Source organism: Melanostigma gelatinosum (genome assembly GCF_949748355.1).
Source record: "Melanostigma gelatinosum genome assembly, chromosome: 14".
NCBI lineage: Eukaryota > Metazoa > Chordata > Actinopteri > Perciformes > Zoarcidae > Melanostigma > Melanostigma gelatinosum.
In genome coordinates this window covers 2637094-2653924 of record NC_136647.1, presented here as the reverse complement: position 1 = coordinate 2653924, position 16831 = coordinate 2637094, and the positions used below count along the sequence as shown (strand labels likewise).

The 16831-nt window shown below is 43.0% G+C and overlaps 1 protein-coding gene across 1 annotated transcript in view; it reads right to left on the bottom strand.

The window, feature by feature from the left end:
* Positions 1-202: 202 nt before the first annotated feature.
* Positions 203-16831, bottom strand: part of pdlim4 (PDZ and LIM domain 4) — a 45116-nt gene continuing 28487 nt past the window's right edge. The window contains exons 4-7 of the mRNA XM_079283539.1: positions 11696-12264; positions 9730-9887; positions 3716-3854; positions 203-2157 (exon numbers count right to left, since the gene is read on the bottom strand). Of these exons, the coding sequence (XP_079139665.1) occupies positions 1953-2157; positions 3716-3854; positions 9730-9887; positions 11696-12264 (1071 nt within the window). The 3' untranslated portion in view covers positions 203-1952. The remainder of the gene's footprint in view (positions 2158-3715; positions 3855-9729; positions 9888-11695; positions 12265-16831) is intronic.

Below are 16831 nucleotides of genomic sequence, written 5' to 3'. Positions count from 1 at the left end.
TGAATGCCCAATTTTAGGGCAACTGTGAAGTGGATGTCTGGGGATTTAGGTTGCAAGACAAACATATTGCAGCCTGGTGGTCGTACAATGCAACATTTAGGGGGAAAGAATAACTGGATCTCTTGTTGTTCACAGTGCAGCTCTTGATTGTTTTGGTGGGAATTCCTGCAGTTAAGACGAGTGAAGCACGATCATGTCATGGCAATGCACTTCTCATTTTATTTGGATTTTAGAAAATACAACAAGCAAATAAGAAGCTCCAGAACAAAAGAAAACACATGTTGGTAGAACAATAAGTTAAACAAAAGAAGAGGATTTGTGTCAAAGAAACCCTTGAGAGTAACAGAGTATGAAAAGCCTCGTAAGTGAACTGTTACACACCGTATGCTGAAGAGATCGGGATGAAACAAATATGTACAACACCAAAGAAACGTGGTAGCAATATCATTTTCACATAATTTACAAGATAACTAGTATAGATGGCATACCAGCAGCTACACATCACTGGTGATATCTAAAACAAATGGTAGACATCAGCACTACATAATTCATTTTTAGTTTTGTTAGAAACATTTCTAAAATCAAGAATAACATCACTCTTCTCCACCCAGTTTACTTCACTATTCACAACAAGCCAGAGACTGAATGGCCACATATTGGAGTCATGATGACTTCTTTCTCCTCGACGGAAAGAAAATCCACGTTGTCCTCCTTTCTCTTTCTCATGGCGCTGCCTTTCTGTTTCCCCTCTCTCAGAGGAAATGCAGATTTCATTTGCTTCATGGACTTGGCCGTGAGCAGGAATTTGAGTTCATAATAGGACGGGAATACAAGTATCCAACTTCTGTCTTTTTCCATTTTCCAAAGAGGAACTGTAACGTATAAAGTGGGTCGAAAAAAACCGAAAGAAGGTGAATATTGCTGCCACATGTTCTTTTAAGGCCGTGTCTCCGTCTCAGATGCACACGACGATTTTTAAAAGTTGTCATGAGAGCCGGAGAAGCATATTGGTGTCAGAAAATGGAGTGTTTCTGATAAACAGACCCAGTGAACTGCTCACTCATGTTGTTTTATGAACTGGAATTCTTCAGCGTGAACACGAGCGAGAGTTGAAGTTCCTCTCTCGGTCAGGTGCTCGAGAGAGAGAGAGAGAGAACGTGTATCAAAGTCAGTTCATCATTAAAGTCTTTTTCTTGCAAAAAGGTTGTTTATAATTCAAGATCGTGGAAGAACTTTTCAGGACGTCTCCTGCAGGGTTTTATTTACATGTCAGTCTCAACTGGTGCTTTGGATGGCTGCATACGGAGTCATTTACTACCGGTTATAGCTCGGTAAAACCCAGTTACCTATAGAGAACCGGAGCACATTCCAGACACTCGGGATTGTGCTCGTTAGAGATCTGCTTATAAGGAATTATTGCTGAAAAATAAGCAGACAAAACAAGAGATGTTTTCTCTGAAAGTCTGAAAAAGAAACTGCATTGACGTGAGTTACAAAATGCAAAAAATGTCCATCTGCAACATGATTATGATGTGCAACTGTAACATATTTTAATAACACAGAGGAACCTTTACACCCCTTAACCGATGCTAAAACAATCATTATACCTTAAACCGCTTTGCAAAACACAGACCGACATGGTACGTCTGGGAAACTGCAAATGCAAAGTGAAATAATGCAAAATGATCCTGAAAGGCAGAAAAAACACCAATCAACTTAAAATTCTCTGGTGATAATCCATATAACACACAAACACTGTAGTGTAGTTATTGTAAGGCTTGAGTGAGGGTTCATATGGGACACAGAGCGGCGATGGACCACCAACGGACCTTATGATAGAAAGAATTGGCGGTAGTCAATGGCGATTCTTTTTTGATAACGTTTGAATTGTGCCGTGAATTACACACGTGATGTTTGTCAATCTAAGATACTTCAGTATAATCAGCTCCGACTCAGACCAGCTCCACCTTGGAGTTGGGGTAAACGGCCACGACGTCGTAGCCCTCTGGGGGCTGGACGCGGGCCATGGCGTGGGTCTCACAGCACAGATTGTCCTCGATGAAGAAGTAGCCTCTCTGCTTCAGGTTGACGCCACAGTCGTCGCACGTGAAGCACTCGGGGTGGTAGAGCTTGTCCCTGGCCTTCACGATGGTGCCGCTGCAGGGGAGATGGAAGAGCATTAGACTTGTGAAGACAAAGAGAGATGCATGAATCTGACTGGTTTGGTGAGTCTGGTGATGCTACATAACAAACAAAACTCAAAAACACGCAAACTGCCTTACAAGTAGTGTACGAAACCCCTTGATTGACACTTGAGACGCAGTATTTGCAAAACATTTACAACGAATATGAATAGCGAGTGTGAAAGATGGGCATACTTGGTTTTTTTGTGTCCTTATTGTTAACGATATCTATATTTTTTATGTTCCTGCAAAGCCTTATTGCCTTGGCTTGCATGCATGAAATCCTGCATATTAAGTACTGAGTGTGCTTCAGACTTCAGTGTGAACACTGGAGCACCAGGAAGGGAGGACCTCGCAATTACCACCGGGTATTTCACACTCTACCTTATAAGGAAGCACTTTTTAGGGAGGTGCCTTCAGGACAAAACATAACTTCAAAAGGAAGTAAGTGATGATGAATTGCTTGTGGCTGTTGTTCCTTTAACTTTCCATAATCTTTGCTAATCAGGAATTATCATACTTTATGGCGACTGTATAAGTATTTTAATATATCTAATCATATATCATCGCTGAACAGTACGTATTTATTCTGCAGGCTGGCTGCTGATCAACACTGGTGCATTTAGAAGTTTACTGCTTCACGCGCTTGTTAAGGGCGTTGTTCCCAATAAGGTTTTCCTCTCTGGACTGGGGACTCGGGCCAGCGACCATTCCGTCACAAGCCTGCTTCTTTCTTTAACCGCCTTCCCCATCTAACCACACGCCTCGCAGGATAAACTCTTGACACAGAGCCCTGCACTTGTTTAAAAAGCTGTAAAATGCTCGCAGGTCACAACAGCCCGATTGTGCCCCACACGCTCCCACAATGCCCTCTTGTTAACGAGTAAGCCCATGACATCACTGCTCACCTGCAGCTGCTTTTAAAGATGGGGGGGGGGGGGGGGGGGATTACCGGTAGAAAGGTGTTTGTGTATGTGTGCACTGGTGTGTATGTGCGTGGGAAAAGGGAGTGGAAGGAGGACGGCTTGGTTTAATCATTAAAGTGATGAATGGGAATCGGTTTTCCTGAGTTCTTGTTGCTGCAGGTAGAGCTGCACACGTTAACCTCTTTGTTTTTAGAGTCTGTGGAGAACTTTCACTCACCTCACAAAGTTCTACTTTTAAACTTTATGACCACAAGTGGAGCGATAAAAGCAGCCAGAGGCATGTAATCTCCAGTTGCCGATAATTCAACAGCAAATCTGACAATAAATCATTTATATTTTTTACGTATTTCATTACTGCATCTTCGGTAGTCTGTAATTGTAGATCACAGGCACCATCATCTGAAAGCATTAAGTTTTATGCTGTGATATGTAATACCCTAAAGAGATTACTCTGTACCTTGGTGCTGAAAGAAAAAGCTAATTGAAACATTTATAAAATAAACCTTCAGGATGTATTGAGTCTTAGTACTTCAAGACCAAAAGAAGTGGTCTCTGACCAATGAGACACAATCACACACTTATTCTTTGAGATGTCACCATACTTACACAATGCCATTACAGCAGCGCGTGCACTGGGGTAGCTTCTGAAGACCAGACATGGGGCTCGGGATGGGGCTTCCCAGTTTGGGGATTGGAGACCTGACCGGAGACTTTAAGTTCCTCATTCTGTCTGTTGGGGACACACCTAGAAAAAACAAAAAAACAACAACCACAGAATAAATACGGGAACTTTGGAAACTGCACCATAAACCATTCAGACGGCATGTCTTACAAATGAACATGCTATAAATGTACAATAGAATACCAGGCACTTTCTCTCTAGGGCCACTCGATTATAAGTAATAAGGTAATTACTTAAGGTAATATAAAACACTTCATTCAAACTCAAAAACGAGTGATGTAAGCAGACATTCGGCTGGAAGCTTTCAGATAAGACAAGTCGTTCAGTCTTGCCGAAAACAAAATTAAACTCTCAAAGCTTACTGGCCGCTTAGCAGCAGCTGAGTCGCAGCGACGTCCTCAGCTGTGTTTGTTTGTAATGGGAGTTATGTTAGCCGTTAGCCAAACACACCAAAACAATACAAGTGGGTGCAGAGTAGCAGCTGGGGTCGGCGATGCACTCAGCAGTGGGGCGGTTAAGAGTAGAGAGGGAGGAGTCAGCGGGGAGTCGATGGCAGAACAAAACAAGGAAATAAAAGGTCTTTTGAGGAAGTGTGAGTCACCGCAACCACAAAAGGGTCCTTGGGCATGAAGCAATAACTGGGAACCCAAAATATGAGGCAGTCTGCTGCAGCAGAATGTGAGATTAGCGGTGGACAGACACACTCACTAACACTCTAATTAGCTCCCATCTGGCACCTGACTCAAAGCACTTTCCATCCCTCAGTAACAGTTGGCCTGTGACTGCTCCGTGGTGTGTTTAAGAGCCGGCATTAGCCGGGTATGTTATTTCTGGGATTAATGTCTCGATTACCTAATGATGCACTCGGATGGAAAACCTTTTTATGTGCAGCACTCTGGTGACTTTCTCACGGGGGGGACGGTTGACTCATAAAAAAAACTTTACGACGGCAGTCAGGAATAGATACAAAAGAGCAGAATGAACGAGTGCTTGTTTAGTCTTGCTTCTACATTTTTAAACACTTCGGCCTCATATATTTTGCTGCCAAACTCAGACAGACACCATTTTTTATTTGACAGATAGTGACATGTTGGCCAATTCCGACACATATCTCGCCACACGCAACATTCACGATGTGTGTTCTGCCCCGTGACTAACATCCGCCAGACATACTGTAAAACAGACACCATCCTAACTCAAACCTGTCAGGAGCAGAATGCGGAGCCTCTGGGAATTTAAAGGCGAACGTGAATCACAGTGTCTCACGATAAATGAACGGCTGTAACAATATCAACCTTGATTTGTCCCTGACCATGCATGCTGCACATACTTTAGGGTTGCATTTCTCCAAGGAGTTTAAAGATGGTTTCATCAAGACCATGTGGCAAGAAAGATCACGAGAAATGTTAAAGCTTGACTGTGTCGGAAAGACAAACTTTTAATCTCATTGCAGTCCGAGAGGAACTAATGTCGTAACGCGAGAAAGAGGAATGTTGGCAGAAAGTGCTGATATGAACAATTGAAAGACATCTGATAATCCATTTAAGGCTTATTATTGAGTCAAATTAAAGATGTATTTTTGCTTTTGTTGCCATACCACTGTAAACAGAGTACGTTTTCCACTGTAGTTCAGACAAAACAGTGACTTCATTTTGGGCGCCCGGAGCTATTGACGGGTGTATTGTGAGCAAGAATATGAAACAAAAACTTGAATGGTTGCGAGCCTGCAGTGCCGTCAGAAGAACGATTCCCCTGTGCCGAAGGGTTAAGGCCCTCACCGCGGTCGTCACATGTTTACTCCCACTGGACTATAAAGTGCAGTGGCTTTAAATCTTGTATCTTCTCAGCTCTTGTCTTAAACGCTGTGGAATAACAACCCCCTACTTTCCCCCGAAACCTCACATCCATAATTGAGTTGCTGTGCAGTGTGTTTGAAGGGGGGACATGACGAGATGTTGGTGGTCTGGGTGTTCTTGGCGTATCTCGAGAACCGCTCATCTGATGTACCTCACACTTGGTGGGTGTTTTGTTGGGAAACCCGCGGAGAGCTTTGTACAATTCTGTGCAATTTGGACACAATACTGCACAATTAAACGTGTTTGAAGCTATAAACTAAATGTTATGACTGTACATCAATGGTGTCTTACTAAACTTTAAAATAAATGTATTTCATGGCTCAAAACACGATCTACTGTAGCGACACTTTTCTGGAAATACATGATGTAAGGAACAGGACAAAATAAGACATTTCACAGGATTTTCTTTTAAACAAATAACCCTGGAGTTCTAGGAATGGATGAGGTTTCACTAAAAAAGGTCACTGGAATTTTGTTTATTTATTTTTCCAACTTTTGGAGAAACACTCCTCCGCCATGCCGGCTCCTCTCCGTCCTCCCCTTAAATTCACCTCATTCATGACGGTGGAAATGATAAAAGATCTCTTCAGCAACAGAGCAATCCCAAATCTTCACATTTAACAGGAAGTTATTTACATTTATGTGCATTTCTTTTAAACATACAGAGACAGTTAAGTCTGTAAAGGCTGAGTGTAATACCGTGACATGTTGTGGTAAAGATCTCACTCACATTGGTACAACGTTCTGTCTTCGATCAACCTCAGGTAATATTGCTTCAAACACCCAAACTTAACATCAGTATTGTACTTTCACTCCACCCCTCTTTCATTCACACTGTTTCCAAATCATGGCAGGGTCTGAGGAATTCTGGGTAAACTGACACTGTTGTTTGCTTTAACTTTAAAAGCCCCTGAAAGTCAACATGGCCTCTGCAGGGCTTTCGCCTTCAAAAGGGGACCAACTGTGATTTAAAAGCCTGACAGCAAGGTATGCATTCAACAGCCGGATGGTTTGACTTTAACCTGAGTGCTCGATTGTAAATTTGACTTGTTTCACAATAACCAAGTGACAGACTTATCAACATTTGTGGGAGGATTTCACACTCGCACAGATGAAATGACACCACCAAACATCAACGGAGAGATTTTCTTTTAAAATGATCCCAATGTAAACCTGATGTGTCCCCTTGTTTCATCCAGGGCTTAGCCTGTCAGTCAACCTTCACGCTGAAAGACCACAGACAGCAGACGAAAAAGAGGGTCCTCTTTAAATCTCTTTCATCCGTCAGCAGCGTCTCTCTCCCTCCAGCCCTCTTTGTCCGTCACTAGAGACTGTCTCCTTCTTAAAGCTCTCGTGGCTTTGAGTGAGATGGTAAGACCTACATTAAGGAGACAGTGTGTTCTGGCTGGGCTCCAGGCCTCGCTGCAGGAGCAGTCGCTGTTCCTTGTGGATTATCCTGTCGGCTCAAACATCAAAAGGTAGAGACCCAGAGATGTGAGAGCCGAGCGGGAAGTTTTTACTCTGAGAGACTCAGTGATTGATTTATTCTGAAATATGAGAAATTGAGGCTTTTCCATCTGGATGGCTTTAACATATATATGTTTTGGCTATAATTTATAATTTGACCAACAATGATAATATATCATTCCAGTATATATTTCCATTTGATTGATAAACAAAAAGTGAAGTCTGGGTGATAAAGCTGATATCAAAGATGTGATACATTATTGGGGCTATTATTCTGGGCTACACAGAAGTGGTTTGGCTTTTTCAAAATACCATATTGGCCCAAATATAAAACTTTTTTTTCTTCTGAAAATAACATTTGAAAAAGTGAGGGATTGATCACAAAACGTATGGTTCGTATCATACAGTCAGCACAAGAAACGGAGCAAATTTGACTCTTAGAGTCGCTCCGATCACATTTATTTGCCTCCGATACCAACTGCCGATCATCAATAAGCCATATTCGCCAATAAGGGGTTGTTTTTGTTGTTTTGTTATAGTGGATGGTCTACTGCCTATGACTGAGATACACTCATCAATATCAGAGAAGGAAGGGTGGAGATTGGATAAAGTGCGGCGGACATTAAGACAATCACCGTTCACCGAAAGTGGAGTCGACCGACCCCGGCTGTCAACATTCCTCCTAATGCAAGTTCAAAAATTGCACTACAGGAACCCACTCCTGATTATGTTTTGTAATGAAAATAAATGATCCTTGAATGCAAGTCTTTGGAAGGAGATTCTCTAATTTAAGAGAATTAAGAGTTTCCATGGATGACTATATTCATCATGGAAAAGGTTACTGAGCATCCTGCAGCTTCATGAGTTCACAGCTGGTAAAACTCCACCAAGAGTAAGAAGGATTCAGACGCCTCAGTGTTGCTGAGGTTAAGAGAAACATTGATAATAAACAGTGCTAACAGGTTATAAACCCACTTCTTTGAGGTCCAGGCTATTTCCGCCTTCACATACCAACACTTGGCTTATAACGACGACTTTCCCAGCTTTAGCCCTGCTTCATGGTAAACATGGAACCTGGACAGAGTGTTTAGTTCAGAGGATTAGCTGCTCTCAGCATCACATGACTCCCCCTCAAAAGCTGGAATGCTGAGCGGTCAGGAGGCAGACAGGAAAACCATATTTCTCACTTTATTGACCTTTTGTGAAGTTGTTTTTGCAGTAATTTGCCAAACCAAAACTTCCCCCCATGTTCATCCGTGTGAGCTATTTAGAGCGCTTAATCTTTCTCCGTCTCTTCTTTTCTTTTGTTCCCTCTCGCTCTTCCTCTCTCTCTCTCTCCCTTAACCTCGCCGTCTGTGTCTTTCTATAAAAGTTAAACTATGCCAGTAAGACTGAGCAGAGGAAAAACAGCGAGAGAGGAGCTCCCTGAGCAAGATGCTCCTCTGGCAGGAATCAGGAGGCAATATTTACTCTTAACTAAACTTCCACCGTATGTGTATATAAAAAAAACTTGAGTTAAGAAAATAGTTTGAGAGTTGCTTTGATGCACACAGGCGTACTCAGTTTAATTTAATCTGCTCAACAGTATTCGTCATTTCAACTTTTATAGTCTGTTGACCATAGAGCTACCGGTGTTTTAGTCAAGACCACCTAAACCAAAACCTAGTCATGACCCAAACTAGCATGTATCCAAACAGAGACAAGACCAAGACTTTGAAGGGTTGTGACTGAGATAAGACCAAGACTTTGAGGGCTTCAGACAAAGTCAAGACCAAGATGAGACCAAGACTTTGAGGGGTTGAGTACAAGTCAAGACCCTGACCAAGGCAGGTCGAACCCTAGTTAAGACCAAGTCTTTGAGGGGTTGTGACTGAGACAAGATCAAGACTTTGAGGGGATGAAACCGAGTCAAGACCAAGACCAAGGCAGGTTGAGACCTAGTTAAGACCAAGACTTTGAGGGGTTGTGTCCAAGATGAGAACAAGACTTTGAGGGGTTGAGACCAAGTCAAGACCAAGACTTTGAGGGGTTGAGACCAAGTCAAGACCAAGACTTTGAGGGGTTAAGGTTAAGACCAAGACTTTGAGTCTCACAAATCCCAAGTACTAAAACACTGTCAGCTGAGTCTACCAAAGTCACAATAGCTGGCTTTATATCATTACAGAATAACAGAAATACAACATCCTCAAAAGACATGATTTGGTCGGTGATGTGCCAGCGATTGTTTTTCCGGTTTAATTCGGCCTCTTTTTTAAAAAAAGGTTAGTTTTTTGCACATGATGCATTACTTTTTGAGGAAATCAAAATTTCCCAGCTCTTTAAATTCCATCAAATTGAATGGCTTCATCGCTCAGTGAGAGCTTGCCGTTTCTAAAATGTGAATTTGAAAAAAAATTGAAAATTTGCTGGTTTTCAAGTCTTGTTTCAAGATAATATTTTTGTGTTATGTACAGTAGTTTGGCCAATAGAGCCATTTGTATTTTCAGCTTTGGGTTTTGGAAATTGTGTTCAGGATCTTGTGATATTTTCTGATGTTTTATAGATGAAACGATTAATCGATCTTTCTCAAACCTCTACCATTACACACATGTAAGCCTCCACACAGATATCCCTACCTCCATCCTCCGCCTCAAGGATTCCCTGGAGGTATTTGAAGGAGCCGGACTGTTTGGGTGCAGAGACGGGCTCCTCGTAGTCCTGCAGCATCTTGTAGACGTCTGAATGTGGGTCGAATCCATTACGACCCCCAGGGGACTGTGTGGGAGACTCTGGGCTGAGAAAGGCAAGGGAGGGAAGATACAGTAGTATTGTACTGCAATCTAATTAATGAGAATTAGATGACAGTTTAGCATTCTGGCTGTGGGTCCAGAGCCCTTGGATTTGACGACTATCTTGCAAATAGTATCTTTTAGTGGTCATTATTAGTTTATCTGCTTGTTTTCAGTTTTATACAGAGAGGGAGGGGGGGGGGGCAAAGTTTCATCAATCATGGCCGAAATAACCTCTAAATAACCTCTATTCACCGAGCACCGGCGGTGCTCGGTGAATCTCACCGAGCCATATTCACTGGATCTAGCAAGTCACATGTCCACTAGTTTACTACAGTTGTATAAACCCAAAATAAAACAGATAAAAAAGGATACCAAAATAACTCCAAAATAAAGAAGATTTGGAAAAGTCTGGATTCATGCTTTGTTAGCAATACGACAAGCAAACAACTTTTAAAATGCTTGTTTTCTGAATGAAGTTCAGATCAATAAGTTTAACCCTCAACAATTTATTTTAGTAATAAAGTAAAGACAACAAAGGAGCTAAGGTTCTGACTACAAGTAATTGGGGTAACTTGGTTTTGTCTTATTTCTGGCATCAACTTTGGCCTCTGTATTGGTTGACTTTTATCAGGTGGTGTCCTGATGTGATGTTTGAGCTAGAGAGGAATTAGAGCAGCTGAAGTAACCTAAACAAAAAGATAAAAAAGAACAGATGACAAATGCCAGACCACCAAAGAAAGAAAGGAAAACTGAGATGGAAGAGACGGACGCACGTTAACATGTGAGTCCGCAGGCATGAAGTCTTAAATCACAACAGCTTTGCGCTGTGGAATCTTCCCGCTCACTCATTCATCAAGTTTTCCCAAAGCTAACGGGACCGTTCACTCGATACACTGAAACCTCTGGGAGATGAGCAGGACTACTGACAGATGTGTTCAAATACTGACACACTTAAACTGCATGTTTGTCTCCGGACTCCCTTCCAGGAGTCTGAAGGAAGTGTCTTTGCATGCGTGTGGGCCTAGTCCGGATCACCAGTCCGGTCCTGGGGAACTCTGGGAATCTCCACAAGGAGACTTAACACACACATTTATTGCCCACTCGAGGGGAAGCACCACAACAAATAGTTTCTCCAGTCCACATGCAGGCGTCTCAAGAGACGTCCAAAGTGCCTCGTTCTGTGTCTGTTAGACCAGTCATTCCCAAAGACCAGGACACAGGAGATTTGACTTGGCTCGTCACGAAATTTAGTATTTCTTGAATGGGCTTATATTTATTTATCTGTGGTACACCTTTGAGCCACATGAGAGAGCCTGAATGCTCGTATTGTTAGAATAATTGTATGAAAAGAATAAGAGAATGTAAATATGGGTGATACAAGGTGATTAAACACGTACATTTCCATATTTTCTATTACGAGCCCTACAGATAAAATAGAATAATCTACTAATTTTGTCTAAAACATAGACTGTAGATAAGAAATGGACATAGTCATCGTGACGTCACCTATTGGTTTGTGGACTGAAAGCCTAAGTTTTGGCGATTTGGCACCATTCGCCATCTTGAATTACGGCCGCCGCCATCTTGGCTTTTTTTCAACCGATGAACGGAAGTGACCATATTTGGATGGCGACTACAAGAGTCACCCCCTGCTGGCCAGGTCGAGAGAGCGCAAGTACAAGACCCTTCCTGCATTGGCTTCACTCTTCAGAACCGGGGTATTCGCCTGGTCAAAACATTGAATGGAGGTGTGACTTTGGACCCATATGTATACATTTCATTCTGTCTGCGCTGCCTTTGATCACCTCACCTATGAGTGGCGCTGAGGCTGAGGCCTCCCATCTTGCTCGGCAGAGATCGGTCTCCATTGATGCCGTTGTGATAAAGTCCTGCTGGGTTGTTGTACTGAGCGTGCCCATTGCCGTTCCCGTAACCGTAGCTGTGGCCGTTGTTGGGTCTGGAGTGTCCGTTATTCAGGTGAGTGGGCTGGGGTGTCTGCTGGTACTGGAGACCCTGGGGGGACTGGGGTGTCTGCTGGTACTGGAGACCCTGGGGGGACTGGGATGTCTGCTGGTACTGGAGACCCTGGGGGGACTGGGGTGTCTGCTGGTACTGGAGACCCTGGGGGGACTTGGGTGTCTGCTGGTACTGGAGACCCTGGGGGGACTGGGGTTTTTGCGTGTACTGGATGCCCTGGGGGGACTGGGGTGTCTGTGGGTACTGGAGACCCTGGGGGGACTGGGGTGTCTTCTGGTACTGGATGCCCTGGGGGGACTGGGGTGTCTGTGGGTACTGGAGACCCTGGGGGGACTGGGGTTCAGGGGTATACGAAGGTTTGCGATTGGAACCGCCATATCCGCTGGTGATGGGACGGAAATTCTACAAGAAAGAAGAAAAAAATAAATGATCACAAGATATCCCCTGTTAATAGTATGGACATCCTTAAAACCAGACAAACAAGGACACAAAGGTAAAATAAGAGCATGTTGCATCAGATAAATAATTACTAATGCTAGGAAGAAAAAAGGGTAATGGGCCCATTACAGAATAAGCCATTATGTTTTGGTTCAGGAAATGAGAGTGAAAAGAGAAAACAATCCCAGTGGTGCACCGAGTAGTAAACCACAATTCTTCAAAGGCGAAAACAGTGGTTGTTCCAAAATGAGGCTTTGCAGCAGAGAGGATTGAGAGAGAAAAAAAGCTTTTTCCACATCATTTCTGAAGTTTCCCTCTTTACCAGCAAGGCTTGTTAAGAAGGAGCTCGCGTTCGATGTCCTGCAGATGTTTCTGTCAAAACAAATTAACTTGTGTGGTGTAAATATTGAGAAAAGGTTTTTTCCCTGGCTGCTTCCTTTATGGATTGAAGAGTTTATAGAAGCTGACAGAGCCGAGATACCGTGAAAGATTGAATTATCTTTTTGACGTGCTGGAGCAGACTTTCTACATTCTTGCCACACAGATGTTCAGCTGGAGCTGTTTGGAAGAATCTGCTGGACTAATGCAGGACAGATGCACAGGCACCTGACACCACTGGACACTCAGTGTCTCTCAATGCCATAGACTGTATGGAAGAAGTGGACGTAGTCACTGTGACGTCCCCCATTGGTTTGTGAACGGCTGTTTTGAAGCTGTTTTTGTCCGTCACCATCTTGGTTTTTGGCCTTAACCGTCATGGTTTTTGGCCGTCGCTATCTTGGTTTGTAGCTTTTATCACCATGGTTTTGAGCCGCCTCCATCTTGGTTTCTGGCCGTTGCCATCTTGGTTTTTTGGCCGTACCCATCCTTGTTTTTGGCTGTTGCTATCTTGGTTTTTGGCTGTCGTCATCATGGTTTATGGCCGTGGTTGTATGGTTTTTAGCCTTCACCATCTTGTTTCTTACAACCAGGAGCGACAGTAGAGGGTGGAGCAAAGTACAACCGAATGCTGAATAAGACATTTTTAGATTAGCCCCGCCCTAAAGCATCCCCTGCTTTATGGTCTATTTGACTCTAAATGGACCATAATGTACTGAATGAACATCATGCTGTATTGAAGAAGACTTGAAACTAGAGATTGAGACCATGAACTCATGTTTACAATGTTTACTGAGGTAATAAATCAAGAGAAGTAGAGTCATTTTCTCATAGACTTCTATACAACCAGAGTGCCCTGGTGGACACTAGAGAGAATTCAGGTTTAATGCACTTCGGCTTCACTCTTCAGACTCGACCTGCTTTCTGCCGAGGTCAACGCCCTTTTCATGCATTAGCTCCACAGTGACATCACTGAGCCTCTCGGTGTTTACCACAGCTATCAGCCCACTTCAGTGATAACGCACACTGCCAGCCCGGCTCGTCCGTCTCAGAGGCTGAACTTCACAGATAAAGTTTTATTGCACGGCTTGCAGTGATGTCACCACCTATCATAGTGTTTTGAATTTTCCGAGATAGACGGCCGTTCTGAAAGACTGAACAGGGCTTCGCATTATCACAACTACCAGACTATAAACATTTTTAGCTGAAACAAAGTGACTTGTTTACAAGTTAAGCAATGCAGCAGGATGGGAAACAGTCGGACTGTTGAGCCACTGGAATGAGTGTGAGGTGCATGTGTGTGACTGTGTGTGTGTTTTGGGCTAGCTTAAAGTGCCTTAACCGCAGGAGGTGGAGGTTCACAGCTTCTCCAGACAGGACCCCTGTCACTTCAACAGATGGGTCTGCTGCATGTCATCGTGTCCTCGGCCCTCGCATGGACCACACACACACACACACACACACACACACACACACACACGTCCTGACACACACACACACGTCTTCAGTAATCAGCACTTTTCAGTCCTCCTCTACACCAACGAGCCCACAACCTGGCCCTGTTATTGTCCCGCCTCCTGTAGTTAAGACGGGGTGACTTTGGAGATATTTAAAACCACATCTTCCCACTCTTCCCCGAAAAAGATAGATGAATCTAAAACACTTCACAGCAAAAAACACACCAGCAGATAGCCGCTCGTGGTTAAAGTTCATGTAGCTTCTCTTCCAGAGCCAAACCCTCAGAAACACCCAGCTCTATGTGGCTCTGTCTCAGAGTAAACCAGAAACTCTGAAGCCTGAAACCAGATCCTTCTCGATATCTTTAGCGCTATTTGCACAGATGGTGGACCTCATGTGATCTTAATCAAAGGTTCAGAAACCTCTGTGTTTTGTGGACGTAGACGGAGTAACGACGTGATAAAATCACTGATTCCCTCAGATACATTTGCACCAGGTCTCACTGATATTTCTGATGCAAGTCCTGATTTAGCAATGCATCCTACAGAGGAAATACATCTTGATATATAGCTGATAACTTTACCCTCCTTCTATCCACACTGAAGATGTGGCCCTGGTGCTGGACTTATCTCCCTACTTTCTGTACCAACTTACTACCCAAACATCTCCACCCTTCCTTTAAAAGAACATTTCTGCATGCGTTTCAACAGGAAAAGATGGGTGGATTTGAAAAAGTGGCCTTTTGAACTTGAGCAATCTTTATTCCACAGCTCGATTCATCTCTTTCGTTTCCTGAGAACAATCCCAGAGGTGGAAGGGTGAAGTTCTTCAGAATAAATCTCTGTCCCGACATGTGTTTTAAGTATTATTGAGAATCCATTATTCATTTCTCATATTTATATTAAACCTGCAGATATCAATCAGTACAATAACTGGAGGACTGTCGGGCGAGCTTATTCATGTCTGTGCTGACAGAAGAAAGGAGTCGAGTGGAGGGAAATCCCTGAGTATATTGTGTTTCATGCTCCTGCAGCGGCATGACAGTGAGGACATTTCATTTATGACTCCTAATCTGTACAAACATAATATGTAGAGGACAGGTAATCGCACGCTGACGTTGATATACGGACAAGATAAAAAAAACATTCCCGTCCTTTGTTGACCGGAGGGGAAACTGTCCTGAAGAAGAAATCAAGTCAGTTTTGTTTACGTAGCCCCAAATCTCAAAATGAATCACATCTGGGCTCAACGATCTGAGCAGCACAACATCCTGTTGACCTTATTCTTTGCCTGAACTAGGGCGCGTCTGCGGTCCATCATTTTGTGATCTTACTTTACCAGCACTACCAGCTTTATCATCCTGTATTTACAAAACACTGTTTTTAAGCTTTGAAAAAAAAAAGCTTTTATGAAGTTTTAATCATTTTTTAGGCGGGAAAAGTAACCATTTAGATTCCAAAATGTGATCTGTTTATCCAAATAACGCCTAATTTACACCAATGATGTAGGAGGTGTGAGGAGCTGCTGGCTGTGTGAGACCAGCTGGTCGACGTACACAAAGCACACATCGACAGTGTTTTTGTAATAACTCCCAGTGCCAGAAGGTATGTGCACACCTGTCAGGTTGTTTCGGTGTATTTCCCTGTTGTTTACATGTTTACCCATGATCACCCTCACACTCCTTCTGTCTCAGCAGACCTGAACCCCCCTCCCCCCTCATTCCTTTTGTCTTTACTCACATGCCTGCAGTAGAAAGATATTTGCTTTGGGATTTATAAGGCAGCACATCTGGTGCATGGCGTATAAAAACAGTCAAAACTGTTTAAAGTTAATATGAGCAGCTTCACTTCTTTATCTCCGACAGAAACTCAACACAACAAGGCTGTTGAAAAAGTCCACCTGTGAGATCATCTATTTCCTAATGTCTCTCTCTTGAGCGTGGCTGCGGAGAAAGAAGGAGATTCAAGCGAAGTAACTATTCATGAGAAGCGGCGTTGTCTACTTCTACACATGCACATAAATACAGGCTGCCATCTGACTTCACTGACCTGTTTTACAATGTTGACCAAGCGTGGCTAATAGTTCAGGATGACAGGAAGCCAAAGAACAAAGACAGAAAAAACGTCATTATGTTGAACTGAGGATTGAGCTGAGCATTCAGCCAAGAGGCACCAAGTTCATCTTTTCATCAACCTGACTTAAAGTTACCCTGATTAAGTCAACGCTGCTTTCATGCACTGATCAATTTTGCAATTTTAGGCGTTTTTGCTTCAATAACACGTCTTCTTTCAGACTAGTGGAAAGAAAACATCCAAAAATACACATTTAGATGTTTATTTCACTACTTTGTCTATTTGTGTCTTTAAATTTCTCTTAAATTCCCCAAAAGTTACCATTAGATAATGCCTCATTTGCATATTTAAACACACCAATTCAGTAAACTTGTAATACAAAAAATAATTGTCTTTAATGGCAGTATTCAAATGGGGAAGTTTCATGTTGAATCTACTTTTTTTACCCTGTTCACCTGTAGTGTCTGGCCCTAATAAGGGCTCAGTTAACAGGGAGGGGGAGGAGAAAATAGTGCAGGACCTTAATTGAAATCATATGCCAGTCTTTAACCGAGGACCTCGGCCTGCCTGCCTCACCAGACACACACATTCATGATTCTCACACACACACACACACACACACA